Source organism: Octopus bimaculoides, chromosome 22, assembly GCF_046866305.1.
Source record: "Octopus bimaculoides isolate indiv1 chromosome 22, ASM4686630v1, whole genome shotgun sequence".
In the NCBI taxonomy this organism is placed as follows: domain Eukaryota; kingdom Metazoa; phylum Mollusca; class Cephalopoda; order Octopoda; family Octopodidae; genus Octopus; species Octopus bimaculoides.
The window spans coordinates 13,970,509-13,986,605 of record NC_142949.1 but is presented as its reverse complement, the minus strand read 5'-3'; the positions used below and the strand labels follow the sequence as shown (position 1 = coordinate 13,986,605).

The following is a 16,097-nucleotide window of genomic DNA, read 5'->3' as shown; positions in this document are numbered from 1 at the left end:
AAAAATCAACAATGTATAATAGAAGTAGGTATATATCGCATATATGTACACTATTTCCTGTTATCTCTCATGAAAATGTAAGATTTATATTAAAATATAATTTATTATATGCCTTCATTTCTGTACCTTATGTGCATTGCATATCTTGCATTCATCCAAGTAACGTTATGGCTGTTATACATGCACACACACTCAGACAGACAGATATTGTATCTACTTAAAGGAAACACACAAATACTTATATTTATATGGATACGGTGTATATCCACACAGATATAAAATGGTAACGAGGACATCTGTACATAGAAGAGTGTTATTCTCTTTTATTGACAAAGCATAAGATTAAAATATGTACAGTATAAAAGAAACCTTAATCATCATTAGATATTCAAATAAACTAATTAATTAAAAGATCAGGATCCAAAGCAAAACAGTTGTAAATATTATGGAACAACGTCATTAGAAACTACAAGTATTAAAATACATGGACAATGCATAAACTACATAACTTGTTTCAGTTATTAGATTGCAGCCATGCTGGGGCACCACTTTGAAGAACTTTTAGTCAATTGAATCAAACCCATTCCATTTTTTGTTTTTAAGTCTGATATTTATTCTATTGATGTCTTTTGCCAAACCACCAAGTTATGGGGATGTAAACAAACCAATACCTGTTGTCAAGCAGTGGTGGTGGAACAAACAAAAACTTACACACGCACACACACACACACACACACACACACACACATATATATTGGGCTCCTTTCAGTTTCCATTTACTAAATCTATTCAAGTCTTTGGTTGTCCCAAGGCTGTAGTAGAAGGCCCTTGCCCAAGGTGCCACATAGTGGGACTGAACCTGAAACCATGTGAATGGGAAGCAAGCTTCTTACCACACAGCTATACCTTAGTTGAAGTATAATTGAAAATATAGTCATAAACCACCTCCTCATCATTCTACATCATTCTGTGTTTGTATGTATGTATGTGTGTATATGTATATATCTTTCATCATGTTGAACAATTAATTCCTTCACAATTTTTTCTCTCCCTTTTTTGTTCAGTCTCTATTCTTTTCCTCTCAGTTCTTTTTGTTGAAGAGCTTAGGCTCAAAATGTCAAAGACTTTTCCCATTCTTCCCGAACGTCAAATACATCTGCTTGTTGTTCCTTCACCTGTCTTTGTCTTCTGTAAATTTGAACTACACACACATACACACATAGAATGAGTTTCTTGTAGTTTCCATTTATCAAATCCACTCACAAGGTTTTGGTTGGCCTGGGGCTACAGCAGAAGACACTCCTGCTTCGCCTATGGTGCTGCACAATGAGAATGAACTTGCAATCAAGTGGTTAACAAGTTAACCATTTAACAACACAACCCCCAAAATATTTTTCCTGTTTTTACTGATTTGTTTTGTTTCAATCTATTTTACAGGGTTGGAACCATTGCTGTTTAAGTCGAAGCATGTATGTATGCGAATACATTACAATGGTCTTACTGAAGAAGGTTTCTTTCACACATTTCGTGTACCAAGCACTCGGCTCTTCAATAATGTTGTGGTTTCAGTGAAGAATGAAGACGACGCTAAAGGTAAAGGAACATGAAAGTGTTTGTGTGTGTGTGAATGTACACAGCTCTCTTTCTCTCTCACTCCATATCCACTTATTTTTGTTTTCACTTTCACACAAACATACACACATGCATGCAGTCATGCATACACACACACATCTCCAAAACTTTATGGAAGTTTAATATGCCAACTCTACACTGCTACTGGTTCTTTGTTTGTTAAAAACCAAATTCCTACTCATAAAAAAAAAAATCACCGAAAACTTAAAAAGAAAACAAAATGAGATGTAAATCGACCCAGAAGCACATGGGGACACACAAACTCACACCTTTATAAATACAAAAGACTTTCCAATTGATTTTGACAAATCATTGTACTTTTGCAGTTCATGTACACGCATGCATACACACACAGATTATATATAACACACAAACACTTATGTATGTATAGCAGTGTTCCAGTTGTTTGGTCAATGGAACTGGTGGTTAATTGAATTACTGTGATGGAATAGTCCACATATACTTGTGTTCTTAACATAATTCTCAAGCAGAATCAATGCAACAAGTCCTGGTCCTTGAGTCACTGTTATAGTCTATTTGACAGGCTTTCAAGTAGTTGCTGTTAATCTGATTGTACTGACGCATGTCTAACCAGTCCTAGAATTAGGGGAAAGAGGCAGCACAATGGGATCTAAGAAACGGGTGATTGCCAAGTAAAAAATCGTAACTTCAAAACCATGTCATTGTCTTAATGCACCTACACACAAACACACGGTTAATACACACAAACACATTCTTATTGATAAATATGCACATGAACAAGCTTACACACAGATACATACTCTTACTTACGGACATGTACCTGCATTCAGTTACACATCTGGTCTTAGTAACTCCCATACATACTTAAGTCCACTCAGCTGGCAAAATTAAGGGGCCAGCCTTGTCATATTCAGTATGTCACTCTGAATTTCCCTGAGAACTACATTAAGGGAACACATGTCTGTTGAGTGCTCAGCCATTTGCACGTTAATTTCATGAAGGCAACGAGCTGGCAGAATCGTTAGCACATTGGGTGAAATGCTTAGCAGTATTTCGTCTGTCTTTACATTCAACTTTGCCTTTCGAGGTTGATAAATTAAGTACCAGTTGCATACTGGAGTCTATCTAATTGACTGGACCCCTCCTCAAAAATTTCGGGCCTTGTGCCTAGAGTAGAAAAAAAAAATTTCATGAACGAGTTGTTCTGTTGATCGAATCAACTGGAACACTTATAACCAACAGAGTGCCCCAACCTCACATCGTTAAATATATAGAGAAAAAGCACATTTATGTAAACAGACACACATTCACTTAAACACAGACACTGATACATACATAGGTGCTTATATGTACATATGTACTTCTAGATACAGTTAGAGATACACAAACGCACACCTAGATACATATTTGCACAACCCTTTCTGTTGAAGAGCTTAGGCTCAAAACGTCAAAGACTTTTCCATTCTTCCTGAGTGTCAAACAAACATTGTACTCATTGTACTCTTACAAACCCCGTATGTAGAAACTTCAACCAACACATACACATAGACTTACCTTTTCTTACTCATTGACACACATACAGGTATCTAGGTCCACTGACAGACGTGCACGTCCATACCATCACATGCTCACACACCTAGGCTAATCAACAAGCAAACACCTGCACACCGACAAGCATACAGTTATCCAGACACATTGAAAGGCAAATGCCATCTTATCAATAAAGACATACACGCCAAAATTCCTCAAGAGGCCAACATCTTCACCAACACACACATACATGTATCTAGGCACATCAGTAAGCAAACACCTACACACCAACCCACAGGGAACACCCACACAACAAAAGTCAGGCTTATAACAAGACTATCAATATTTCTACCCAGTCATGCTTTAAAGTTATAATAAAACTACTCCATTGTTCATTCAATAAAACCTTTTATACTAATCTTGTCATCTAAGATCTGCAGAAATGTTGAAGCATTGCTTCAGTAATGACATCTAATGAGAGGAAACAGATCTGTAATTGGCTCTTTTAGTAAATTATTATACTGTGACTGGAAGGAAATAGAATTTACTTAGAAAACTAAAATTGATATGTATTGAGCTATAGCCTTGTCTTCATTTATGGATCTGAAATCGCCTCTTAATATGCCCCATGGGGAACAATACTTTCCATAGATGTTGCTTGCATTAACATTAACATATGTGGATATATGTGGACAGACAAAGTCTGTCCTGTAGATGGTCAGCAATTTTGAAGGGAGGGAGAGAAGTTAATTCCATCTACACCAATACTAAAAAGGTGAAAGGCAAAGTTGATCTCAGCATACTTTGAACTATACGCACAAGGCCTGAAGTTTTGTGGGAGAAGGCTAGTTGATTTCATTGGCCCCAGTGTCAAACTGGTACTTTTCTCATCAACCCCGAAAGTATGAAAGGTAAAATTGACTTCAGTGGCATTTGAACTCAGAACGTGGGTCCTCCATGATGGTGTTCCTCACACTAGGGGCCGAGTGCGGTGTCTGAAAGGGTTCTTTGTCACACAGTTCCCACAGTTCACTGCAAGAAAATGCCTGTCAATGTTGCACTGCCATTCTGACATGAGACCAAAATACTGGAAGTAAATCTGATCACCATACTTCTAAATGATTTCTACCAAAACATTCAGTAATCACTTTCCATTAGAGAGAGAGAGAGAGAGCGAGAAAGTGTGTGTGTGTGTTGCTGTAATGTGGAAAATGTTACACGTGTTAAGTGGAATCAACACTGTATGAAGTTGAACAGAGTCTCTGGACCCCAATCTTCAGAAAGTTTTGAAGTTAATGAAGCTTTCTAATAAATGTATTCATCAGATTAGATGATCCTGAAAATAATATTAGCAATAGAATAGTGAAAATGCATGAAAAAGAAAAAAAATTGTCGAGAGGTAGGGGTGGGGGTAGATTAAAAGAAGGAAACAATAGACAGAAGAAAGAGAAAAAGAACAGAAAAGAAAAGGCTAAGAAAAAGCAAGTAGTAGTAGTAGTAGTAGTAGTAAAGGTAAAAAAAAAGAGAAAGGAATGATTCTCAAAGAATTCAGCCAACTTTGATTAAGTGACATTTATGGGTAGAAAAAGAATTTTATATGGATGACTACATACAACCTACTTATCTTGTGGATTGGCACTTAATTTGGTTTACTGGAGAAATGTAGAATATGTTCTAGAAATATGGGGAGGGGATGGATTCAATGTTTTTCTTCTGCCAAATATAACATATTTCAACCTGTCTTTTGTTTTGATTAACAGACTCCTAATATAGTTTTGTGAAATGAGGGATGGTTCAGGGTTTTATCAATTTGAAGTTGATTGTTTTATTTCTTGAAGTTAATAGTGCATACATGTACATGTAGGAGGGTTCAAGATGTTTATGTTACACCCACCACATGTTATAATGTTTGCACACACACACACACAGAGGTTTCACTAATAGATTTGCACACACATATTTACATATAGCTCACATATCCACATAAACAGGGTGCATAAGATATTTGAGGACAGATTTTTGTTTATAAAAAAACAGATATATAATAAGAAAACTTTATTTATCAAAAAATGCTATGAGGATAAAAACAAACCTTTTCTATGTTATTCAATAAAGCCACCTTCAGCTTCAACAACTGCTTCTGTATGAGATCAAAATCATCTACATGCTCGAATCAAGCGGTCCTCTCAGAGCAGTTGGCGTTAGGAAGGGCATCCAGCTGTAGAAACTTTGCCAGATCAGAGTGGAGCCTGGTGCAGCCTTCAGTCAAACCGTCGAACCCATGCCAGCATGGAAAGCAGACGTTAAACGATGATGATAATGATATATATATATTTATTATATAAGCACACACACTTAGGTATCATAACTTTTCATAGAATAATTTTGTTAATATATCATTTTGTAGAATTGTTTTTTGTCAGCAATCATGTGATTAATGATTTATGTTTAATATAATTTACTGGACACTCAAACTGAAAATCAACCAGTAAGACAATACAGTACAAAATTTAGTCGGCATTCCTTTGTCTGTAGAATATTGATTATTGTTGAGTTTGTGTTGTACTAAAAAGAAAAAATTTAAAGTAATGGTGTGTTGGGTTTGCTTTTTTTTTTCTTTTTTTTTCTTCTTTTTTTTTTATATGTTTGTGATAAGAATGTCAACAATGTCAAGTATTGGAGATGTGACAAGCAGTTGAAATGTAAAAGTAGAATGTTGACTAACGGAAATGAATTACAAATTCAACCAACTGACCACAATCGTACACCAGGTCCAGCATATATTGAAGCGGGGAAAAGAAGCATCTGGAATGTGGGCAGAGAAAGAGCTGCTAACTTGAAAGAATAAACATCAACTCTCACCGAAGTTCTGATGCACCAGATATCGGTGGTTTCTATAAAAGAAAAACTGAAGCTTTGTTGGGGATTGTTTAATGAAGAAGAAATCATTTAATCCCCACTGTTCCATGCTTGTCTGAGACAGAAGGAATTTGTGGGGGGAATTTTTTGGGGGTCAGAAACCCTTATTTCCAAGCAAAGTAATTTTTCCTACAGTCAGAAATGTTCTTCATAGAAGACTGGAGATGAACCACATTGCCTGTATAATGATGATGATGATGATTGTTTATAATCATCATATGACAAGACAAGACTACACACACACACACACACACACCCACACACACACACACACACACACACACACACACACACATGCACTCATGCATGCATGCACATGTGTGTGTAGGCTTATCCTTTTGGGTGCTGGTGTCACTTAAAATGCACCTGTGCCAGTACTAGATTAACACACCTGTGCTGGTGGAACATAAAAGAAGCACCTAGCATTCTCTGTTAAGTGGTTGGCATTAGGAAGGGCATTCTGCCATAGAAACCATGCTACAACAGACAGTTGGAGTTTGGACAGCTCCATGTCAAACCGTTCAACCCATGCCTTCATGAAAAGAGGATGTTAAATGATAAGTTAGTGGTGGGGGTGGGGTGGGGGGGCACTGAAAGTGTAGCTGCTAGAATAAGAATAGCCTGGGCAAAGTTCAGAGAGCTCTTACCTCTGCTGGTGACAAAGGGACTCTCACTCAGAGTAAAAGGCAGACTGTATGACGCATGTGTACGAACAGCCATGCTACATGGCAGTGAAACATGGTCTGTAACTGCTGAGAACATGCGTAAGCTCGCAAGGAATGAATCCAGTATGCTCCGATGGATGAGTAATGTCAGTGTGCATACCCAACAGAGTGTAAGTATCTTGAGAGAAAAGTTGAACATAAGAAGCATCAGTTGTGGTGTGCAAGAGAGACGATTGCGCTGGTATGGACATGTGGCGAGAATGGATGAGGATAGCTGCGTGAAAAAGTGCTACACCCTAACAGTTGTGGGAACCCGTGGAAGAGGTAGGCCCAGGAAGACCTGGGATGTGGTGGTGAAGCACGACCTCCGAACATTAGGCCTCACCGGGGCAATGACTTGTGACCGTGACCTTTGGAAATATGCTGTGCTTGAGAAGACCAGGCAAGCCAAGTGAGACCAAAATCCAAGGCCTCTGCCAGGGATGTAGCCAGCCCACTTACGCATAACATTCCTTCATTGGACACTAAACTCTGCTTGCGAAGACATGGTGAGGCAAGTGAAATCGGAATCAAACCAAATTTGTAGGAACACTAGACTCGGCTTGCGAAGACCTGTTGGGGCAAACAAAAGCGAAATTGAGATGGCACCTGTACCAGTGTGGCACGTAAATAACACCAGCGTGATCGTTACCAACGTCACCTTCCTAGCACTTGTGCCAGTGGCACGTGAAAAGACATTCGAGAAAGATCATTGCCAGAGCCGATGGGCTGGCCCCTATGCAGATGACACGTAAAACACCCACTACACTCTCGGAGTGGTTGGCGTTAGGAAGGGCATCCAGCTGTAGAAACTCTGCCAAATCAGATTGGAGCCTGGTGTCGCCTCCTGGTCCACCAGTCCTCAGTCAAATCGTCCGACCCATGCTAGCATGGAAAGTGGACGATGATGATGATGATGATGATGATATATATATATATATATATATACTAGCAGCTAAGCCCGGTTTCACCTGGTCAATTTGGATGATGTGGCTGTAAAACCTGCTCTGTGTAAGCATTCAAATTGTTTGGGCATGCTTATGTTAAAAAACAATTTTAGAATGACTTTTTTTCTGTCAAAATGCTAAAAATAATTGACCCCCCCCACAAAAAAAAACAATCTAGATTCAACCAAATCAAAAAATAAACCATCCCACTTCCATTGTATGTCCACACGCACACAAACACACATGCACACATTCACATAGCCTCCCTTTTACATACACACACATATTCACACAGTTGAAACACTGATTTATTTTTTCAGTATACACTACCAAGTATGATATCACCCCTTCCTTTCTCATTCATAAACACAAGAGTATTATTATAGTAGATTATCTCGGTAACCACGGAAGCTATGAATAAAAATACAAAGCCCAGCATCACCACCAGATCATTCTACACATCTGTGTAATTTTTAGTGCAATTCCACCCAGGTGTTTGACCGTGAATCTCCAAGACAAGAAAGAATCACCCTTGTCAAATTTATATGTATATATATATATATATATATATATATGAACTATGGAAGATCAAGTGGGAAAGCAATGCTTGTCATTGCCACCAATGGAAGAAGGAATGGGTATTTAAAAAAAAAAACACATTCTTCATGCGGAACTTAAGTGAGCTGCTCAGAAAAGCACTGTCAGTGTAATGAATAGGGGGGAAGCTTGGTCTCTACAATATCTGAAATTGTGTATATTCATCAAGAGCTGGGTCCATTCGTTACCAGTGAAGCCACAAGTGTAAATATGAGTGCCCAACGTCATTAATTATTGGTGATGGTCTTCGTTAGTTATTAGATTGTGGCCAAGCTGGAGCACCGCCTTGAAGAATTGCAGTTGAATGAATTGACCCCACTACTTATTAAAAAAAAAAACTTGGTATTTATTTTATTTGTCTTTTAGGTCAAACCTCTAAGTTATGGGAACATAAACACACCAACACCATTTGTCAAGTAGTGTGGGGAGAAACAAGCACAAAAACAGACATATATATATATATATATATATATATATATACTTTCTTTACTCTTTTACTTGTTTCAGTCATTTGACTGTGGCCATGCTGGAGCACCACCTTTAGTCGAGCAAATCGACCCCAGGACTTATTCTTTGTAAACTTAGTACTTATTCTATCGGTCTCTTTGGCCGAACCGCTAAGTTACGGGGACGTAAACACACCACCATCAGTTGTGAAGCGATGTTGCGGGGACAAACACAGACACACAAACATACACACACACACACACACACATATATATACATATACATATATACGACGGGCTTCTTTCAGTTTCCATCTGTCAAATCCATTCACAAGGTCATGGTTGACCCAAGGTATAGTAGATGACATTTGCCCAAAGGGACTGACCCTAGAATCAAGGGAATGGGAAGTAAACTTCTTACTGCACACCTGCACACACACACACACACACACATATATATATACATTATTTACATTTGATGGGCATATAGCATAGTGGTTAAGAATATGGGCTACTAATCCCAAGATTCCGAGTTCGATCCCAGGCAGTGACCGGAATAATAATAACATCGAAAAATATCTTAGGAATGAGAACCCAGGTTCGAAATTTCCCCAAGACACTTGATGAAGGCTGGAGGGTATATCAACCGAAATGTGTTAACAACAGACAAGATGAGGACAAATATCTGTCTAATGTAAATTATGTACGTAATTCCTCATCTCTTAAATATAGAACTGTAATATATATTTAGGAATTTAGAAATGAACTGTAGACATACAGTATATATATTTTCCTTCCCTCAGATTTGTTTTAAATCCTCTTTCACCTTTTCCTTTGGTTTTTGTTTCTTTCACTTTCTCCTTCATGAATTCTTTCCTTCACCCTGCAACCTCCCTCATCTCCCCCCACCCCCCACCCCACTAAAAGATATAACCTACCCTCTTCTTGTGTTTGTATTAATAAAACCTCAGATATAGACAAATTCCTCTAGAGAAAAGATATCCATATTGATTCATGAAATTAATTTTGGGGTTAATTAATCTCTGCTTATACTCACAAAAAAAAAAAAAAATTTTACTTGAGTATGTAAATAGAAAAGATATATATTTTTTCTACCAACTGATACACGATAGAATGTTTACTCAATATTTTCCATTACCAGTGTTGAATATCGAGTCTTATTTCAAAAGAAGTTTTGTAGATTAGAAAATTACTATTTTTAAATCTTACAACATGAGATATTCAGCCACAGTACTTTGGAGTAAAGATTGTTTGCCAACATAACATGGCAGTCCTGGATTAAGACGAATGTTGCTGTAATTTAGTCCCAGGAGGCATTATCTCCAGCTGGCTATATGACATGATCTGTGTCCTTATATTTTCAAACAAGGGAATCTAGCACCCCCACTCAGCTCAAAACAATATCCTGTGTATCGCGATTTCCGGGCTATTTCCCTTCATCAGCACAGAATAATTGTTCGAAAATATTAGGACACAGATCATGTCGTATAGCCAGCTGGAACGATGTCTCCTGGGGCTAAATTACAGCAACATTCGTCCTAAACCAGGACTACCATGTTATGTTGGCAAACAATCTTTACTCCAAGTTTTGTAGAGTCTTAATGAATAAAACTAAAGATTTCAGACAAGAGAATAAAATTAATTTTTAGAAATAAAATTACATAGGGTTTTGGTAAATTGATTATAACTTCACCTAACGCACTGTCAAAATGAATACAGACACTAAACTCAGCTTGCGAACACCTGTTGGGGCAAATGAGATCAATACTGAACAAAATTCAATGACTGGCACCTGTTCCAGTGGAGCACTAACAGCACCATCTGAGCGGGATCACTGCCAGAGCAGTGGTCTCGCTTCCGTGCCGGTGGTATGTAAAAAGCACTATTTGAGCACAATCGTTTCCAGCGTTGCCTTACTGGCACTCGTGCCGGTGGCATGTGCACAAAACATTGGACTGACTCCTGTGCAAGTGGCACGTAAAAAAAAAAACACCATTTGAGCATGGCCGTTGCCAGTACTGCTGGACTGGCCCTCATGCCAGTGGCACGTAAAAGGCGCCCACTACACTCTCGGAGTTGTTGGCATTAGGAGGGCATCCAGCTGTAGAAACTCTGCCAGATCAAATTGGAATCTGGTGTAACCATCTAGTTTGCCACTCCCCAGTCAAATTGTCAAACCCATGCTAGCATGGAAAGCGGACGTTAAATGATGATGATGATATATATATATATATATATATATATATATATTATATATCATCATCATCATCATCATCGTTTAACGTCTGCTTTCCATGCTAGCATGGGTTGGACGATTTGACTGAGGACTGGTAAAACCGGATGGCAACACCAGGCTCCAGTCTAATTTGGCAGAGTTTCTACAGCTGGTTGCCCTTCCTAACGCCAACCACTCAGAGTGTGTAGTGGGTGCTTTTACGTGTCACCCGCATGAAAACGGCCACGCTCGAAATGGTGTCTTTTATGTGCCACTCGCACAAGCCAGTCCAGGGGCACTGGCAACGATCTTGCTCGAAAATCCTACGGGAGCCAGTCAGGCGGTACTGGCAACGGCCACGCTCAAAATGGTGCATCTCATGTGCCACCCGCACAAGAACCAGTCCAGGGGCACTGGCAACGATCTTACTTGGCTTGCCGGGTCTTCTCACGCACAGCCCATTTCCAAAGGTCTCGGTCAGTAGTCATCGCCTCGGTGAGGCCCAATGTACGAAGGTCTTGCCTCACCACCTCAGCCCAGGTCTTCCTGGGCCTACCTCTTCCACGGGTTCCCTCAACTGTTAGGGTGTGGCACTTTTCACGCAGCTATCCTCATCCGTTCTCACCACATGTCCATACCAGCGCAATCATCTCTCTTGCACACCACAACTGATGCTTCTAATGTTCAGCTTTTCTCTCAAGATACTTACACTCTGACGGGTATTCACATTGACATTACACATCCAACGGAGCATACTGGCTTCATTCCTTGCGAGCTTACGCATGTCCTCAGCAGTTACAGCCCATGTTTCACTGCCATGTAGCATGACTGTTCGTATGCATGCGTCATACAGTCTGCCTTTTACTCTGAGTGAGAGTCCCTTTGTCGCCAGCAGGGGTAAGAGCTCTCTAAACTTTGCCCAGGCTATTCTTATTCTAGCAGCTACACTTTCAGCGCACCCACCCCCACTACTAACTTGGTCGCCCAGATAGCGGAAGCTATCGACTACCTCTAGTTTTTCACCCTGGAATGAGATAGAAGTTGTTTCCTGTTTGTTTACAGTCTTTATTGCACCTGAACATCTGCCACAAACAAAAACTAACTTGCTAGTTAACCTGCCTTTGATGTTGCTGCACCTCTTATGTGTCCATAGCTTGCACTGGGTACATCTTATAGAGTTACTACCTACTCCTTTTCTACATACTGAGCAGGGCCATCTACCTGAAGGGGTTTGTGTTTTATCTACCTTCCTACTTATTAGGATTTTGGTTTTAGCTAGGTTGACTCTAAGGCCCTTCAATTCTAGACCTTGCTTCCACACCTGAAACTTCTCCTCTAGTTCTGATAGTGACTCCGCAATTAGGGCAAGGTCATCAGCATAGAGGATCTCCCAGGGGCAACCTGTCTTGAACTCCTCTGTGATTGCCTGGCGGACTATGATAAATAAGAGGGGGCTCAGGACGGAACCTTGGTGGACCCCTACCTCTACCCGGAATTCATTGCTGTACTCATTTCCAACCCTCACCTTACTGGCAGCATCTCTGTACATGGCTCGCACAGCTCTCACTAACCATTGTTCTATCCCAAGTTTCCTCATTGACCACCAGATAAGGGATCGGGGGACCCTGTCAAAGGCTTTCTCCATGTCAACGAAAGCCAGGTACAGAGGTTTATCCTTAGCTAGGTATTTCTCCTGCAACTGTCTCACTAGAAATAAGGCATCAGTAGTGCTTTTACCTGGCACGAACCCAAACTGCATCTCATCTAAATTGATTCGCTCCCTAATTAGTTGGGCTATGACCCTCTCTGTAACTTTCATAACCTGATCTAACAGCTTGATGCCTCTGTAATTATTTGTATCTAAAGCGTCACCTTTACCTTTGTAGCAGTTGACTATGATGCTGCTACACCAGTCATTGGGTATGACTCCTTCGTGTATCACCTGGTTCGTAATACGGGTGACTAGGCTATAGCCAACACTGCCAGATATTTTGAGCATCTCTGCAGTGATTCCTGATGGGCCGGGGGCTTTCCCGGTCTTCATACTCTTAATTGCTTTATCTACCCTGGTACTATCAACTCGGATAGCTGATCCCTCTATTGGGTCGACATACGGCAGGCTCTCTTTCTCCCATTCATTCTCTTTATTAAGCAATCTATCGTAGTGGCATCTCCAGACCTCTTTCTTTGCATCCTCATTTAGTGCAAGCGTACCATCATCCATGCGAACACATTTCTCTCCTACAACATCACTATTCTCTCTCCTACACTGTCTTGCAACACGAAATACCTCGAGTCTTTGGTCCTCACGGCGCAGAACATTGGCAAATCTTTCCTTATCTGCTTCCCCTCTGGCTAAATAAACCTGTCGCCTAGCCTCCCTTCTGGCACATTGGTACAATTCCCTGCTACCACCGTTCTTCCAGTCCTTCCAAGCCTGTTTCTTTTGTCTAATAGCCCTGTCTACCTCCTTGTTCCACCACCACGTTACTCTGGGTCGGGAGGGGACCTTACACCACCCACAAATCTGGTCGGTGGCTTTCAACAGGTTGTCCCGCAGAAATCTCCAATTGTCTTCCACGTTGTATGATGCTATATCCCCTTCTATTTCGTTAAATGCTTCAAGTAACTTGTCTCTAAGTCTCTGTCCGTTTGCAGGGTCTTTAAGCTTCCACACCCTTCTCCTCCAAGCCTGTCTAATTCTGGGCACCCATTTTGCCTTGATCCCAAAGTCGCTAACTACTAATCTATGTTGTGGGGTACATTCTTCGCCAGGGTAGGTTTTGGCATTTATAAGCCGCCCTCTTTCCCTATTTCTGGCGAGGATGTAGTCGATTTGGCTAGAGTGTCTGCCGGAGCGGTAGGTGACTAGGTGACTGGCAGGTTTCCTGAAGTTGGTATTGCAGACCATAAGATCGGTTGCATCACAGAACTCCAGCAGTCTGGTTCCCTCCTCGTTGCGGGAACCGAAGCCATAGCCTCCATGTATGCCATGGAAGCCTCCAGCACGACGTCCGACATGACCGTTGAAGTCTCCAACCACAAAGAGAAGGTCCCTGTCACTCGTCGACGAGGTAGTTTGCAAGAGGGTGTCATAGAATTGGTCTTTCAGACCATCTGGTAGCCCCGGTTGAGGTGCATAGGCTAAGATGACAGTAGCTAATCTATGATGAAGCACTAGTCTGATCTTAAGTACTCTGTCACTTACTCTAACGACCTCGATTACCTTATCCACCCATTTCTCCGCTAGAAGTATTCCTACGCCCCCGACCCCGTCAGTGTTCCCTGCCCAGAAAATCTTGTACCTGTGTTCTTTGCCTGTGAGGAACCTCGCAGAACCTCCTCTCCATCTTACTTCCTGGATGCAGCACATATCTACGCGTCTTCGTTCAAGCATCTCAACAATTTCACCAGATCTACCTTTCAGCATGCCGACGTTGAGAGTGCCAATCCTAACAGTATGGGTGTTGGGGGTGTGGGCCTGTAGCCTGGGAAGGGGAAAAGCAGTGTCGTGTACCTGAAAAGAAAACTTGCAATTGGAAGAATTCATAAGCAAAACAGTACCTACAACCTGCAAACATTACTCAAACTTAATGCGCTACCCAAAGGTAGGGGAGAGAATGGCCAAGGCCACTAGATGGGTTCCGGGAGAGAGCTGAGGATGACAGGATGACAGAGGAATGCACTTCCGGTGGAGGGGGTGGGAGGGCGGGTGTACCATCAGCGAGGAGATAGGGCTCTTAATCGTAGATTTTAAATATTTGAGAGACAACAATGCATAAATCCTAATTTTTAAAAGAGCAATGAAATCTAGGTGAATAGAATATATACGTAGCATGAATTTAGGAAGCTTAGAAAATGAATAAGTATGAATTTAAGACAAAAACTGAATTTAATTGAATTTCATGGAGAGGAACAAGGTAAATAATAGAGGGCAGACTAAAGCGCGAAGGTATGAGATGTTTGAGGCCGTAAATAAATAAAAATCTCTATCTTATCTGCATCTTGGAGACTTCGTCGTAGTATGTCAGTGGAGAAGAGATTGAGATAATTTAGAATGGATTTCTCATTTATATATACCCAGAACCTGAAGACATTAAGGAAAAACTACGATATATATATATATATATATAAATATATATATATATATATATATATATATATTATGGGGCAAGTGAAATCGAAATCGTAATTGAACCATATTTGATGACTGGCACCTGTGCTAGTGGAGCACTAACAGCACTGTCCGAGCATGATCATTGCCAGAGCAGCTGTCTGGCTTCCATGCTAGTGACACGTAAATAGCACCATTTGAGTGTGATCGTTACCAGCGTCGCCTTACTGGCACATACTGGTGCTACATTAGAAAATCATTCGAGCGAGGTCATTGCCAGTGCCGCTGGACTGACTCTTGTGCAGGTGGCACATAAAAAAACACTATTTTGAGCATGGCTGTTGCCAGCACCACGTGACTGGCCCTCGTGCCGGTGGCATATAAAAGCACCCACTACACTCTTGGAATGGTTGACGTTAGGAAGGGCATCCAGCTGTAGAAACTGTGCCAGATCAGATTGGAGCCTGGTGCAGCCATCCGGTTCACCAGTCCTCAGTCAAATCATCCAACCCGTGCTAGCATGGAAAGCGGACGTTAAACGATGATGATGATTATTATATATATATATATATATATATATATATATATATATATATATACATATATATATATATATATATATATATATATATATATATATATATATATATATACATATATATATATATATATATATATATATATATATATATATATATATATATATATATATATATATATATATATACATATATATATATATATATATATATATATATATATATATATATATATATACATATATATATATATATATATATATATATATATATATATATATATATATATACATATATATATATATATATACATATATATATATATATATACATATATATATATATATATATATATATATATATATATATATATATATATATATATATATATATACATATATATATATATATATATATATATATATATATATATATATATATATATATATAT

General features: G+C 39.7%; 1 protein-coding gene across 3 annotated transcripts in view; it reads left to right on the top strand.

Annotated features, from left to right (window-relative positions):
* LOC106872929 (phosphatidylinositide 4-phosphatase SAC2) overlaps positions 1-16,097 on the top strand; it is a 1,166,845-nt gene that overhangs the window by 1,131,166 nt on the left and 19,582 nt on the right. For all 3 annotated transcript variants that reach the window (XM_089339784.1, XM_089339786.1, XM_089339785.1), the window contains one exon: positions 1,438-1,593. In XM_089339784.1, the coding sequence (XP_089195910.1) occupies positions 1,438-1,593 (156 nt within the window). The remainder of the gene's footprint in view (positions 1-1,437; positions 1,594-16,097) is intronic.